This window comes from Amphiura filiformis, chromosome 5 (assembly GCF_039555335.1).
Source record: "Amphiura filiformis chromosome 5, Afil_fr2py, whole genome shotgun sequence".
Taxonomy (NCBI): Eukaryota; Metazoa; Echinodermata; class Ophiuroidea; order Amphilepidida; family Amphiuridae; genus Amphiura; species Amphiura filiformis.
Genome location: NC_092632.1, coordinates 26,217,916 through 26,231,777, shown reverse-complemented (window position 1 = coordinate 26,231,777; position 13,862 = coordinate 26,217,916). Strand labels below are relative to the sequence as shown.

General features: G+C 36.6%; 1 protein-coding gene across 1 annotated transcript; it reads left to right on the top strand.

Moving 5' to 3' along the window:
- The first annotated feature begins 3,211 nt into the window (after nucleotides 1-3,211).
- On the top strand, nucleotides 3,212-13,457 carry LOC140152875 (hematopoietic prostaglandin D synthase-like). Its single transcript, XM_072175402.1, has 5 exons — nucleotides 3,212-3,474; nucleotides 5,106-5,198; nucleotides 7,745-7,884; nucleotides 8,527-8,640; nucleotides 12,935-13,457. Exons 1-5 carry the CDS (start codon nucleotides 3,342-3,344, stop codon nucleotides 13,115-13,117), a joined length of 663 nt encoding a protein of 220 aa, XP_072031503.1. The 5' UTR covers nucleotides 3,212-3,341; the 3' UTR covers nucleotides 13,118-13,457.
- The last annotated feature ends 405 nt before the right edge of the window (nucleotides 13,458-13,862 follow it).

Genomic DNA, 13,862 nt, shown 5'->3' with positions numbered 1-13,862 from the left:
AAGGTCCGTTCATACTACCACCGCATTTGCACTAAACTAGTATATTGATATGTTCATCAATAATATATTGACATTGATATAATGTTAATATGCATGTTTAATCTGTCAAAGAATTGAGATCTATACTATGTGACAGACATGCCTTATGGAAACAATGTTCCATTCTTACAGGAGGGGGCATGTGAAGTGTCATGTTTCATTTCCCCCGAGTTACAGCCCCATTGGAGCAACCTTGAATTTGACCTGACCTTTTACCTCAGATGACCTTCATGGCTTCATACTACCCAGCAGGATCATCACCCCCCTCCACCACCACCACCACCACACCACCACCATCACCACCACCACCAGTTAAGGACTTTATTTTTCCGTATTCATATTATAATGGGAAACAGATCATTATATCTTTTTGGCCAAAGAAACATATAAATATATCCATGTGGCCAAAAAATGTACTACCGGTGTTTCCAGAAATGAATTATTACCCACTCGCCGACACCCAATCCAATCATGTTCAGACAGGATAGAATCCTTGAGAATTGTGATTCCTTATTCCTATGTCCACACTACTACATGTAGAAATCCTCAAATTTTGCCCCAGTCCGCTTTGGAATTGCAAAGGGAAGCTAAATATGTCCAGACATGCACAAACTCAACATTCATCACAAGTTTACCCCAACTGGGCACTCTACTCAAGGTAAATAGGCCTGCCCATTTGCTCGAGTTGAATACTATACCCCATGTCTGAACACACCTTAAATTGCACTTTGTGGCTGTGATTACCCAAGTATACAGGTGTCAGGGATGATCTCCAGCAATAGCCAGCGGTGCTTCATATCTACAAGGTGTCCTGAGGTGTCTAAATGTGAGCAAAAATGGCTTAATTACTTCAAATATGCACTTTAACGAGTGGCTATTAAAAAAATTAACATTTCTCCCCAAACACTGGTCAATGGGCCATGCATCAGTGCAAATGGCATCAACGTACTATGCTGCATGTAGCAGATATAAATTTTTGAAGCTTTTTTAGACTTGTACCGGAAATGACCCCTAATGAACTTTAACCCCAATTCTGTGTGCAACCTTTAGACACTGGGTATAGCCGATGCTATATGTGGAAGTAATATATTGTACTATGTAATTTGTGGCACAAGAAGCATTTTACAGGTATTTTGTTTTATACCGGTAACGCCCCCTTAATGACCTTTGACCCCAATTTTGTGTGCAACCTATAAACAGTGGATATAGCAGATGCTTATGTGCAAGTGACGTCATTGTAGGATGTTGCATGTAGGAGGAAAAGCACTTTTAGCTCAAATCACATTTATGGCCTATTTGACCCCTCTGTAACCTTTAACCCATTCAAAGTCACGTGACATGTATGGTCGTGGTCAATGATGGTTGTGGCCAAGTTAGGTCAAAATCGGTCGAAGCATGTCTGAGCTGGAGCAAAAAATGTGTATTTTGTTGCCAGAATTTGGTGACCGATTAGGAAAACAATCCCTAGCCGGGAGAGACCCGGCTAGGTAAAGAAGAATCGGAGAGCATTACAGTACCTAGCTGGGGGGTGTAAACCCCCCAGCTAGGTAAAAAGATTAGATTAAGGGGGTACTACACCCATTGATTTTGTTTTGCATTTTTTTGCATTTTGTGAAGAAATTATAAAAAAAAATTGGACAAAGTGGTATGCAAAATGAAGGGCAAATCTTCTCGTTTTATTGGTGGCATCGGTATCAACGTAGCTTACATGCTTTTAAAAGTAGAAGCCAAAAGGTGGTACATCACTGATGATTTAAATTCACTTCATTTTGGAAAGCTTACTATCAACGGATTTCGTTAAAATTTTGGATATGTGTTGCTAACACGTTAGGGAAATAAAGTTGATATGTAAAATGGGAATAAGTGGTTCCTGATTTCTTTTATGACTTCATGAACTTGGTGCTCCACAACTATCAAAAAGAACTGGTTAAAATGCTTCTATTTTCAATGTTGAGCTATATTTTGTATTTTTAACTTGCGACATTATTTCACTGAAACTTAATTAAGCCACAGGTAACAGGTTACCACAACCATACTACAGCAATGTTGAAAAAATTGTATTTCTTGTCACCTATACCACCATATTGGGTAGTTTTCCGTAAGCTTAACTTTTGTGATTTTGGTAACTATTTTATATTTATTTGTGAAATCCGTCTCAACTAGGCATTCTAAATTGTACTCACCATTTACATCCCAAGATATATTAGTATATCCACCTTGCACTTCTCGATATATATCCAGTTAAAGACAGAATATCAAAATTATTCCTCATTATGATATCACAAACTCTCACATGTGTATTCAAAATTGATGCTTAAATTTGACCTGAACCAATTGACCTATAACCTGACATACGGTGACCTAATAGCCTTTTCTTCTTCTAACAACACATTATAATATTATTGACTAATGACTATACATCCATTGTGTAAGTGTTTATATATTTTGCATGCACCACTAGAAATTTTCTATAGAGAGTATAACAAAGGATTTAATGTATTCTATTCATGTACCCTACTTGAACATGCTGAATAGAATAAATCATGGTTTGTTATGAAACACGCATCTGAGTAACTAGGATACAGTAAACAAAATAAATATAGGGCTAAAATGAAAGTGCTTTTAAACAACATTTTAAACAATGTTGTTTAAAAGCACTTTTTTCTTCTTTTTATCATATTTTTTTTTATATCACATGATCCGTGCATATATCGCCTAGCTATAAATGAAAAAATATTTATTTAGACCAATCAAACCAGTATATGGGTGTAGTACGCCCTTAAGCATTTCCTTTCTCTCGACCCACTTGATTGTTGGGAGTGGCCTTCTTAAGTTCCTTGTTCTTTGTCTTCAAATCTGTTTCTCACTACTTCTTCCATATAGGCCAGCATGCTTATAGGCTTTTTAGCTTGGCTTAAGCATTTTGTTTGGTCCCACCAAGCGTGTCTCCCCACGCGGAGCGACCGTTTCAAAAAACCAATTTTAAATTAAATTTCAATCTTTTTTTAAGACATTGGTGCCACCAAAATAAAATGAAAAATGGTGTTACATGGGGTAGAAAACAAACTTACCGTATATTTACGTGTATTTCAATGGGTCTTTGTTTAATGGTGGCGCCGTGATAGCTGTTGAAGTTGATACATGCACGTAGATATGCACTGACAGAAAATCCTGAGCATAAATCATGACCTTTGCACGACACAAAGGACGTGAATTGCTATTGGGAGTTGCATTAACAGCATGATACATGCATGTTATGTACCATTGTAAAATGCGGCATAGTAGTACAGTAAAAACGCAATATGCCGAAGTATAAGCTGACATATATGAACTTCAGGGCACGAGCAGAACCAGCTCGGATGCTATTCTTCATGAAAGGCGTTGAATTTGAAGACATAATCATTGAAGATGGAAAATGGTTAGATGTTAAGCACAGTAAGTACATAATAAGATTCCAAAATATATATAGCTAAAGATATCCCAAAACATAGCAATTAGTTATTAGTACATATTTATTCCAGGGAATTGCTACTTGGCTGGTTATTCTAGTATTAAAACATGTAGGCTACGCGTGGAGAGTGGCTGATCAGCAAGTCCATAAGGTCAGCCAATGTCGATAGACATGATAGATATGTAAACCATAGACCGCTTTTTACGTAAGTACGGTTTATAATGTCAAATAGTACATGTGCCCTATCATTTACTGCGGGAGATAACGTTCTGTTTGATTAGTTCTAAATTGATATGATCAAAATTCGAAATTTTCACCTACTTCACTACTAAACTTTAGGTGAACCCCGGGGTGAACCAAAGTATAGGGTAAGATGGGGTAAGTGGGACACTTACTGAATTATTGGATATAAAACTCATGTAAGTGAATAAAAATGTACTTATGTTTTTATAATTCAAGTATAATCCTAAGACAATGTCTGGTGTTATTTTTTTTTTTTTATTCCAATTCAGTACAGAAGGGCGGGCCAATTTATGAACTGACACATTCTGGGATAGGGGTGAATTTGACACATATATTTATGATATTATTACATTAAAAGAACATATTTTACAGCAATGCATATTTATATTGGAGCATTTGGGTATTATGAACACAATTATACCAAAAAATATTAATATTATACTATCATTATGTTTATTAATTTCATCAGAAGACGTAAGGCATATTTTTTTCTTGGTTTTTAGTGACAAAAACCCACAATTTGCGATTTTCAGCCACAAAATCAATAATCAAGTCATTCAAAAGGCGTGTTCAGTATTAATTAAATTTTTGAGCTTGTTGGCGGCATTATATACAATTTAACCTAGTAATTTTGTTATTTTTTGTATCACAAATTGATTTCAAGAGCCACTGTCCCACCTACCCCAAGTGGATGGGGTAAGTGGGACACCATACTAAATAAGCCCTAATTGGCTCATTTGCATATTGCATATCAGGCTTGTAAAAAGCATTCTTTTTTATGGTAAATGAAATATATTATCTCTCAATTTGTCCATATAATTACCAACAAAGATTTTCAAATATTTGGTAATAAATAAGTATAATTCCTCAAAATTTGGCCGCTACATCAAGGTATAAAGGACTACTCACAAAATTATTCACTGAGCCGGCACGTTCACCAAAATTACTAATATCGTTTGCGACTGGGTTTTGAAACTGGGGAGTATGTGATTTATGAGACGTCTCTGAAATATGATACTGTTCTTATGACATGACCATTCAGGAGTATTTTTATATCAGAGTCGTCCGTGAATTATGAGTGCCCCCGAACTGATTTGGCATGCTATCGCTAGCTGGTCACTTGGAATGGTAGATAATTTCTCAAACCAGGGCTCATCCCGCATGGGATTATGATATCATGTTTTAGAGGATGTCGAGGCATAATTATGGACGGTAACTAACATCATGGAAGTAACACCCATAGAACCTTTAAAATCATTCCATCACAAATAATTACATTTTAGACATTTGTCTTAAACGGGGGAACAGGGCATAGATGTTGAAAATGATTTTGTCTATTTCATTTTGTGCTTTTACATTTATTTCTCTCCAGCATTCCCTCTTGGACAAGTACCAGTCTTAGAAGTTGATGACGTAATTATCACTCAGACAAGGCCACTAACTCGATATCTAGGAAGAGAATTTGGTGAAAATATAATATTTCATATTAATACAATGTTATTTGATAGATACGATTACGTTAACTGTGCCTTAATGGCGTTTGCATTTTCACTGATGTATGTCACTGAAGTGACTACATCAGGTTGTCATACAATACACATGCCCCAGATGGGTCTATGAATAGGATGCACCAGAATTGTGCAGGCACGTTCCTTGGTGACGTCCGTAAGCAGGGAGGCACTTTCCAGCAAACACAAAAAAAATTTAAAACGTTTTAAACATTTTATGATTTTGGGTTTTGGTTTAGATACAAACGTTTTAATAACATTAAATGTCGGGTTATATAAAGGACATGGAAACGTTCTTAAACGTTTTGTATGAAAACACACTACAACAACATTTTGAAAATGTTTTAAAATGTTATTACACTGTATGAAATATTTTTTGCAAGCATTTATCAACACTTTAATATTCATTATGTTAGAATATTTGCAGTAGGTTACCAACAAATGTTTTTGAATGTTATGAAAACGTTGTATACCCTTTATATGTCCTTTATATAACCCGACATTTAAACGTTTTTTGCGTAGCTGCACTAAACAGATTAGCCTCTAGCTATACATGTACGGTTGAAGGCCCGGGGTTTAAGGAAATGAGTCGTTGACTCATTATGCTAGTGAAAGTGTATTCCGTGGTTCCCAGTTATGGTTCCCAGTTAATACTTTTTGATCAGGTTGTGACACAGAATTCTATATAACTGTACAGGTCGAACTGGTTGTTCTATTTACAGGTAGAACTGGTTACATGTATACCGATGCATTACTTTTCAATAATTATGCAAAACGTAGTCAAGATAACGAACACGACTGGTCAATGACCTTAAAATGCCAAATCATCTGAAAAATAAAAATGGCGGACAAATCGCCGGACCCTTTCTAGAATTATTGCCATTTTCAACATGGGGTCATCGGCAGAAATATTTTCCTAATATATAAAAAAATAATACTTCCGCTATATGGTATTTCACGATATAACATTTAATGGAAAGAAGAGTGCAAATGTTTGTCGTGTTTCACATCGGACAAGTGACAAGCTCTTATGACGTCACGAAGTAAACAACGTACGGGTCATCAATAATTAATTAGGTAAACCCAAATATATAGAGGTATCCAAAAGTATGCTAATTAGAAGTTTAACGAATCAGAATAAGATCCTGATATCCAAAATGATGACGTGAACATGTGAGAAGTAATTCATTGGTAGAGCACCAGCGCAGTCACCTTCGGAGCCTTATTTCCCGGGCTTATTTCACCCTTATATAGATGAGCACTCCATTATAATGCCTCTTTGAAGGTGTCTTGTGAAGTATTTCTTGAGCTGCATATCTCCTTGTCTTGGGTAGGCATCAAACAATTCTCTGAGGTCTCTGGACTTAGGACCAGACTCTGGTCCCGGACTCTGGTGGGTTAAACCGGTTTTAAGGGATCCCAACCGTAGATCGCCTCTAGTTTATAGTAGACCTCTGTGGATTGTGATTACTAAAGTTTGTTCGGCTTATATAAGGCGAAAACAAATAAGACTCATAACACTGTGTATTGATATAGAATGGTGTGCACGCAGTTGGGCGCAGTGCTTACGCTAGTTGTGCGTTGCGAAATGCGTGACGGAGCACGCTCATGTGAATTTACGCGAGCGTGAGTTGGGACCACAGAGGAGAAAGAAAACAGAGCGCGTACAACCAGTCAAAGTCTCAGCATCACCCGATAATGAGGGCCGATTGTTCCATGAAATGCGACAGGCGAGACTGCTACGCAATATTACCGCGTATTTTCACGGTCTATCGCGTAATCGCGAAAGCACGCAACGCTCTATCGCGTATACGCGAAGGCACGCAGCGCTGGCGTGATTGTTAGACACGGCACGATCGAACAATAGAGGCCGTCAGCGTGACGTCATATGCCGCCATCTTGTGGGTACACGCTGTGATTGTCGTTCGATCTCCATGCGTGAGCAGCAAAATCACCGCGTTGAGGCGCGATAACAGCTGCGTGGCAAGCTGCGCCCTGCGCGTAGTGTCCGACGCATGAACACACAGATCATTTGTACCCACAAGATGGCGAAAGGCTGACGGCCTCTATCGGCCCTCATGAATATGCGAGAACTTACAACATCATAATGTTACATTAAAATACACGGGGACTTTGACTGGTTGTACGCGCTCTGTTTCTTTCTCCTCTGTGGTTGGGACTTTATTGACTCGCGCAGTAACAAAAGCCGAATAATTTCCGCCTCATATAAGCCGAACAAACTTTAGCCAGAGGCAGTACCCAGATCAAATGAGCCGTGTGACGTGACCAAGAAAATACATGCAATGGTGGTCAGTAGATTTCCAGTTTAGTAGATGCAGTTGAGTACATTTTCCAACCCTTGAATGCCGATCCTTGCCTACTGATGCTTATTTGCAATTACCACACAACACATTTTACTTATGTTTCTATGTGTTAAATTATAGCTAGCGGTAAAAGCAAGTACAACTAATTTACAACTTAATAATATCTTTGGACTAACTAGGGTATTATGGTAAGACCAATCTAGAAGCAGCACAGATAGACAGTGTAATGGACGTTTGTGATGATATCCATATAGCAGCTCGTCCCATTTATAGATATCAAGGCGCTGGAGAGTTTGACCCCAAGAAATATGAAGTAGAAGTAAGTTTTTAACTTGTATTGAATTATCTGAAGGGGTTATAGGGGGCCTAGTACAGATTCAATTACACAGGAATTAGTTGGATTGATTTTCAGGACTGGTTTTTGGGTTGAATATTTGTGAAGTGAATTTTATGAAGTTTGTATTGAGTTTTTCTATCAAAAATATTTTGGTTATAAGTTGTCATTATGTCAGCATGCTACAGGCAATGTTTGACTATTAAAATGACTTATAGTACAATCGATTGGCTGAAATAAGGTGGTAAAATATAACATGTTCTTCAAGGCACTAGTAAGTTGTAAGTTAAACCAGTTTGCATATAAGCTCACTCGTCTTTATTCATGGTTTCTTAATCCAATGGTTTAATAAATCTGTTTACCCAGCAAAAAGTCTGTATACTTTAGTAAATCATAATCAATAATTTTGTCTCATGCAACCCAATTGGATGATAGGTTGATGCACGTGTTCAGGGTATTTTTAAAGAACAACAAAAACGCACCATAATTTTCAACGCTTACATCCACACACCTTAATTCCACTAATATTAGCTTTGTAAGTGTATAGCTATAAATAGATTATATAGATACATGGAACTATTAGATGTTCATACAAATCTAGTAACTCGTTATAATTTTATTTCATAGAATGCAGAAGTACTCAAAGAATATCGTGAAGTAGTCGTCCCTGGTTTCCTTAGCCAACTCCAGACACTTTTCCTTATGAATAAGAATGACGACGGATACTTCGTTGGAAAAGAGGTAGGCTATAGTAATAAATAATATCATTTTGGTGCTCTATCTCTCTCTCTCTCTCTCTCTCTCTCTCTCTCTGGTGTAAATATGTTTTTTACTGTATTTATTGAAAGGTATTACAAGAAGCAGTAAACTCAGGTACGCAAAGCACCTAGTGATTCATAATGCGCTATATCAGCGCTGTGGCTCCAACCTTAAACTAGTTTAGCAACAACTCCCGGGAGGGGGGGGGGGGCACTCCAACTTTGAAGGTGACGCATATGTAGGGCTGTTAAGACCCCCTTTTTCAGCATCGCTGTCACCCAAAGACCCCATATTGTTTTACGAACACATGCTCGCTCCGCGCTCTGTCACCCGAAGACCCCCTATTTTTCCATTTGATCTGTCACCCAAAGTCCCTTACAAGTTCAACTTGAACAGTAACTTTCATTTATCACTGATTTTGTTACTTATTTTGAAAAAATAAAGAAATTTGAAGCCATTTAGAACTAGAAATTCGATTTTCGAGGTTTTTGTGGCGCTGTTTTGGTTCTCACCTAGTCCTTCAAGGAGGACCACGCTCCATTTAGTACGATAGTCCACGCCGTCAGGCGTGGGTCCTTCTACATTAGACATATCCTTCCCGGAAAGTCGGGGGAAATGTCAAACTGATTAACCGATGCCTACTGACAGCTACTAATGATATTCAGCCAATCCGATTGACTGAATATCATCAATAGCTGTCAGTAGGTGTGGCTTGACTGCTAGAACACTAGCTTCTAGCTTGGGATTGACACAAGTATTGCGTAACAAAATTGATTATTAATCCTCTTCAGTTGATATATGTTAATGCTATTATAATACTCGGTTTTCTTCTTACCCTCAGTTCACTGACCTGTAGGTTGCACACAATCAGTTCCTTTTGTCATCCCTACATTTAATATTGTCCTGGTTAACCACGATTCGTTACTATTTTTATATAGAGGTTGTGCTTGAAATTATTGATTGGCTACAAACAAAGGATTTGAACCGGTGTCCTTCACCGTGATCATGGGGCAGTGCAGTCCATTTAATCAAATGTTGTCATCAACCTATTTGATCGTAGTGCATTTTGTTATGTGTGTGAGACGAACTGTCTCGATAGATTGCAATCATGCTTTTGTTGAATGGATTTGAGTAGTCCGCCATATTTACGATATATGATACGTCATATGCACAGCCTCAATAGTTGGCTTATTCGTTTAACATGTTTAAGAAAAATATAGAATTGGAGGGTACACGCTTTATAAAAACTTTGGGTTTCACTCATTTATTTACTTTAATTCCTTTTCTTGAAAATAATAAGTTCAGCAAGTTCTTTCTTTCTTTCTTTCTTCCTTTTTTTCTTTCTTTCTTTCTTTATTTAATACGGGCCTATAGTTGTATTTATTTCGTTTATTATCATTTATGTTTTATTATTAATGTGTATTCATTAATTATTCGTTAATATATTTATTTCTATTCATCAGTATTTGTTTTATTATTCATTTATTTATTTTCTATTCGTTTATTGATTTATATATTGCCGTTTATCAGGCTTATGGTTTTATTTATTTTATTCGAATTATTTGTTGATTTATTTATCCATTTATTTATTTAAAGAAAATATTTATTTAATATTTATTTACATTAAATTTATATTATTTTATAATATCCCCCTGCTAAACTGAAAAATCGATTATATGACATCATCGAACTTTTGGTTTGTTCCCTAAATAATATAGCTTATATCGAGAAATCATGATTTCTTTCATTTTTGCTTGCTTACTTTTTTGTTTAGAGATTTTTAGATCAAAGACTAATCATATCAGAACCAGAGAATTAAAATTGCTCGAATTGCCATTCCATTTGATGATTTATCAGTCATTAATTAATGAATATCATGCATATGAATTATAAACGAATGCAATATGTAATTAAATTAACGAATGAATGATTGGTAGATTGGTTGATTGAGAGACTGATTAATTTGATATTGATACATTTATGATCGGTCAATAACTATTTGGCTGACTGATTGAGATTGCCAGATCTAACACTATGGACCACAATGGCCCCATCCCAATGACATAGTTCAATAACCTCAATTAAATACTCACAATAGTGCAAATTTGACCTCAAGTTGCAGATTATGAGTTTTTGTAGGCCTACCCAAATTTTCAAAGGTCATTCAATGAATATACAAATGCATTGGGGTTAAAGAATTGTGCCCTTATTAGATGAGCATGTTGTGGATCCTAGTGTAAGACCATGGAGACTGATTATAAATTGAGTGGTTGCTTGACTAGATTACTTGATTGATTGATATTTTAACACCAAGATACGGTACATTAATTGCGAGACTACAATGTAATTTGTTAATAATTGATCGATTGATCAAGCGAATGATTATTGATTGATGCTTGATGAGTAGTTCAAATTTAATTAATTAATAACTATACTATGCATCGATTGTGATTGTGATTGTGATTCTATATTATATTATATTATTATATTATATTGATTGATTGGATGACCATATCAATTAATTGATTAATCAATCAATCAATTCATTAAATGATTCTGATTGTTTTCTTGATTGTTTGTTGAATACTTATTGGACGGATGGTTGGTTGAATGAACCAACGATTGAGTGATTAATCAAAGAATCCCTTGAACTTGAAGAACAGTTTGCATCCATTTTTCGAAAATCGGAGTAACTTTTAATTTTTCAACCCTAGCATGCATATTGACCTCGGACCTGTCGAGCCTCAAAACTTGGTAACTATAATTATGTCCTACGTATGTTACACTTTTGTGATCCTTAGACCCAGACAAATAATTTGACATTTTTTAGTGAATTTGGAGCATGTTTAATTTTTGCCCCCTATATGACTAGCATGTAGGGTGTTTGAGGGTCTTTTTTGAGGGTCACGGAATTCTTATGGTAGACAAAAGTTTTGAATTCAGCATACCCGAAATAAACAGAACAATTTGGTTGCCAGCTTTTACGCGAACTTGCCGCTTGATGATTAAATAAGCACATTTCCAAAATAGAACCAGACTAATATAATAACACTGATTTTACAAAATAAATCAATATGATATCATTATGATAGACCAGGCCTACACTGGTCTATCGAAACCCAGCAACTTCAAAAGTGTGAAGTGTTTTGATCCATGCAATCTCAAAATCAATCGATTGAGATGACTAGCGTACTCGTCTCAGTTACATAACAGATGCGGTTAAATGATGGGCGGAGTTACCAACCATATTTGGAGTTATTACGTTGTCATTAACTGGGTTGGTTCAGGTCACTGCTTATGGTAATTCGAGTACGCTGCTGGGGTAGAGCACCAATCTATAAGGACCAACGCCTGACGGCGTTGATTATAGTGCTAAATATTGCGTTGGTCCTGTATGGACTATTCTCACCCAAAGATTTCATTTAAAAAAAAGGTCATGTTCTCACCCAATGACCCCATATTTTTACATTTTGCTCTCACCGAATGCCAAAAATCATGCTCTCACCCAATGACCACATGTTTTTTACATGTTGCTCTCACCGAATGCCCCTTAGTGCGAAATCGCCAGCCCTACACCTATATCCATTTCAAATTGAAGTGCCCCCCGGGCAACAACTCAGGAACATGTGACTAAAAAGGGAAACGGCGTATATTAAGAAACAACAATAAACCTTCGCAGCCAGGATCCCAGACTATATACGAGTTATAGTGGGACAAAGTAGCAAGTCCAGAAAAATAATTTTATGATGACAGCGAACCAACGATGAGGTCACGTACACAAGTCTAGCGCCGCGCCTTATTATATTGATTGAGCTATCGTGACTCGGGAATCTGGGGCTCAGGAACCACCCTACTATAATAGTGAGACCCCATTGTTGTCTGGATTTAAATCAAATCAGGTTTAAACTATGGGTTTTACCTTTGCGATCAGATTAAACTATGGATTTATCCCCGTAAAGATGGCAGGGTTTGCAGAATAAGTGACACAACGGGGTAAATATGCATAATAATTCAGATTTACTAAGTTGAATTAGATAGTTTATAGTTAGAGACAACCCGTCACCCACTGAATACACTGCATATTCAAACTACACTACAAACTGTGTAATTCTATATACCACACAAAATATTTATCAGAACAACCATATACTTACCCAGTATACTTATATACTGCTGTAATATACGAGTAGGTTTTTTTTAATCCAAAGTCCAGTTCTTGAAACTATGTCTTCAGATCAGTGGGTAAGCTCATTTGCGTCGATTTTTTTCTTTTCAGATAACAATTGCCGATTTGTATTATTTCGCTACGTTTGACTACGTCGAGATTTATAAGAAAGATATGTTTGCTGGGTTTCCAAAAATGGCGGCATTATATAAGAAGATTATGGCCCATGATAAGGTCGCAGAATATCTGAAGAAAACCGACTATGGAAACAACCCTATGGACAAATACAAATAAAGTAAAGGACCTCGTACATTCTAAAATTATTTTACTCAACCTGAGTAGAATCGTACTCCTTTTGGTCACAACTCATTTGTTGCGTAAACGTGACTCAACGAAAGTTGAGTAGCAACTTTACTCTGCCTTTGATGTAAGAACATAATATCTTGTGCAAACAAAACGCAGTTTTTTTGTCTTCTTTCGGTCCTCTGGTTTGTCAAATAATCCAAGTGATATCACTTTATATGGTATGGCTCCAAAAGTGACTCCACATTTGTCAAAAATCATAAGTCCTCTAATGTGACTGTGACAATATGGTTATTGTCAAGGGTACAAAATAAAACTGCACAAATGTAAATCAGATCAATTTTATTTTCTGACCTTTTTACAATCTGTTTTTTTCCTTTTCACCTGAGTAGTGAGTATACATTTGATAATGTTCATCATGTCCTTTACACCACAGATACCAGGTAGTCCACTTAGTTCCTTTGCCCCTCAGATCCCAGGTGGTCCAACTTGAGTGTCTCTCATCCAAGATGCAAAACTCTCTTCCTGTATCAAAAAGGATAAAACAGAAAACTCGTTGTGAGAACAGGGCTTTTGAGAGAAAAGCAAGTGAGTATATGATAATGTGCTTGACCCCCCCTTCTTTGACCTGTCAAATAATGCTTTTCCCACTTTTTTTTTTTTGGCCAAAAATTCAAACCCACCTCCATTTCTCCACCCGTGTAATTATTGCACATCCCAACACATGTAGGTACTA